The 2500-nt window shown below is 45.8% G+C and overlaps 1 protein-coding gene and 2 non-coding genes across 3 annotated transcripts in view; all 3 read right to left on the reverse strand.

The window, feature by feature from the left end:
- Positions 1–1017, reverse strand: part of LOC124586233 (annexin B9-like) — a 1432-nt gene extending 415 nt beyond the window's left edge. The window contains exon 1 of the mRNA XM_047131415.1: positions 1–1017. This exon is cut by the window's left edge and continues 415 nt beyond it. Coding sequence (XP_046987371.1) covers positions 1–758 — 758 coding nt within the window. The 5' untranslated portion in view covers positions 759–1017.
- A 765-nt stretch (positions 1018–1782) lies between these two features.
- Trnas-cga lies at positions 1783–1864 on the reverse strand. The gene has a single exon. It is a non-coding gene; the product is annotated as a tRNA-Ser (tRNA).
- A 138-nt stretch (positions 1865–2002) lies between these two features.
- Positions 2003–2075, reverse strand: Trnak-uuu. Its single transcript has one exon. It is a non-coding gene; the product is annotated as a tRNA-Lys (tRNA).
- Positions 2076–2500: the final 425 nt, after the last annotated feature.

Raw genomic sequence — 2500 nt, forward strand, 5'->3', positions numbered from 1 at the left:
TTGTCTACGATGCACTTCACTATTGCCATCAAGCCCTTCTTTATGCTTCCTGAAAATTCACTCTTAATGGCTTCCTCCAGGGTGTGACCCGTCAGTTTCTCATATTCCACAAACACTTGCCTCAAATGATTTTCACTACGAGAAACCAAAATTGCATTGAAAACTGACTCTTCTGTTCCCCACTGCTTCTCACCTGCTTCAAAAAGTGCGTTTGCATCTTGTTGGGCTGCTGTCTCATCCACATCTGTATTGTCATCCCTGTTTGCCATACAGAGAGATACAAGGAAACGCTTGAAGTGTCCTGAGGTGTCATCTTTTAAATCATGTTCCAGGGTTCTTCCATACATTTTCTCATAGACTGAACAAATTGCACGTATTCCATAGTTGCTCAGTGTGCACATTATCTCAATAATAGCTTCCTCATCTGTCCCCAGGCCTCTGACTGCATCATTCAATTCTTTAGCATAAAACTGTGGCAGAGGTGTCATCAGCCCAATAATGACATTCTCAAAATTCCCACTCAGTTCACTTTTTAAATTTGATATTAAATCCTTCCCATACATTGTTTTATAAGTGTCCGCTATTTCAATGCGCTGTACTATGCTCCGTCTAGTTACTATATCAATTATGGCCTGCTCATCGGTGCCAAATCCCTTCATTGCTTTCCTTAATATTTCTGCATCGGCCTTTGGATCAAATGGTTCAGCAGGATACACTGTTGGTGTACACGGTGACCGGTAATATGACTGAGAAGCCATTGGTGAATATGTGTTATCTGAGCCTTAGTGAAACTTGCTTCTTAGATGGAAACAACAAGAAACTCTCCTAAACCTCTTGTCTGTAGCACCAACACAGTCAGAACACAAATATTTAATGACACGTCTCAGCGTTTGCCTCAATTCACAACCAATGTCACGTGAATCGGCTACACCATAAAACTTCCTGTCATGATGTCATTCCCGTTGCTCATACTTCGCGGTTACAAGAATCACTTGCGCATGCGCTAGGACGGCAACTGTAAATACCACTCGGCCACGACTGCCGGTGGCGGAAGCGACTCCCGACAACTGTAACCGCCATCTTTAGAAGCAATCTGGTGGCAGAAAACGGCGTGGCCTCACTCTTTCCTGTACGGTTTCCATTAGCCGTTACGAAAGTGTATTAATTTTCGCCCAGTCAGGGACTTGAACACAGGTGTATTAATTTTCGCCCAGACAGGGACTTGAACCCAGGACCCTTTGGTTGAAAACCTAACGCTCTACCGACTCAGCTATGCGGACCCACGCAAGAGCATTATCGTACAGCTGCGTGGTGTGCGAGTGATTCGCATGTCGTAATTACTGGCTTACGGCTCCAATGGCGACTTCACCGACTTCCCACTGACGCACTGCTGACGCTAGTTTTCTGTCGTCTTAAAACGATGGACATACCTCCAAGCAACTGCGAGATCTTAAGAAAAGAAACGCTGCACCACTGCTTTTGCCGCACTCGAGTGATTGAAATTGCGATTCTTAAAAAGAAAATGAGATGTTCGCTCTGTCCATCACTTTCAAGCACATCTGTGTACTCAGGATCTCAGCGACGGCTTTCTGCAGTCCCAGCGTCAGTGTCAGTGTGAGGTGAACCGATAGCCAGAGTAAGCAGCGGTCGTCGCGAAAACTCAGTATTCTTAAAACGGAAATTTTCGTCTTGTTGAGAATGGCGTCACTGGTTTGCACCCGCATTCGCCCACACATGTCACATGTGTGCGAAAATGTTTGCTCCTCTTTACGCAAAATCGCACGCAGCCGGTAGGATTCGAACCTACGCTCCCAGAGGGAATCTGATTTCGAGTCAGACGCCTTAACCACTCGGCCACGACTGCCGTTAGCGCGGTATTCTCCGGACACATGCAACTGCTACCGTTTAAAGCACTGTGGTGTCAGAAAACGGCGTAGCTGCATTATTTTCTGTAGCGTCTCCACCGCTACCAGACGAATCGCTACCAATGTATTAAAATTTCCACCTGGACAGGGACTTGAAACCTGGGCCCTTAGGTTAAAAGCCTAATGCTCTACCGACTGAGCTATCCGGGCTCACACGAGGCTGCAAAACCTCCCACGACGCACAACTATACATTGACTCATGTCCTTTACTGTTGTGCAATCGCTGTATGGGGCCGTTAACAAATAAAACGTCGCCTAAATGCTGTCTACAAACTTATCGCGCTAAGCTCGTAACACACTATCGAAGACTGCTGGCACATGATGCAACAACAAATTGCACCAGTTGTTACGTCTCATACGTTGGAGCAGAGAATTTACGTGTTTTGTCGACACTCACTGGGCAATTGGAAAATTCACAAGCATTTCGAATGCAATGTTTCCCACGCTTTCGCTCATTTCACGGTTCCGTTGAAGACGTTCTTCACCACCTGACACAGAAAAAGGAATGCAGTCGGTAGGATATTTTTAATTCTTTTGCTTCTAGGGGAGTTAGTTGTCTAGTGAGTTCCTCTTAT

The sequence above is a fragment of the Schistocerca americana genome, unplaced genomic scaffold (assembly GCF_021461395.2).
Source record: "Schistocerca americana isolate TAMUIC-IGC-003095 unplaced genomic scaffold, iqSchAmer2.1 HiC_scaffold_550, whole genome shotgun sequence".
Lineage (NCBI taxonomy): Eukaryota > Metazoa > Arthropoda > Insecta > Orthoptera > Acrididae > Schistocerca > Schistocerca americana.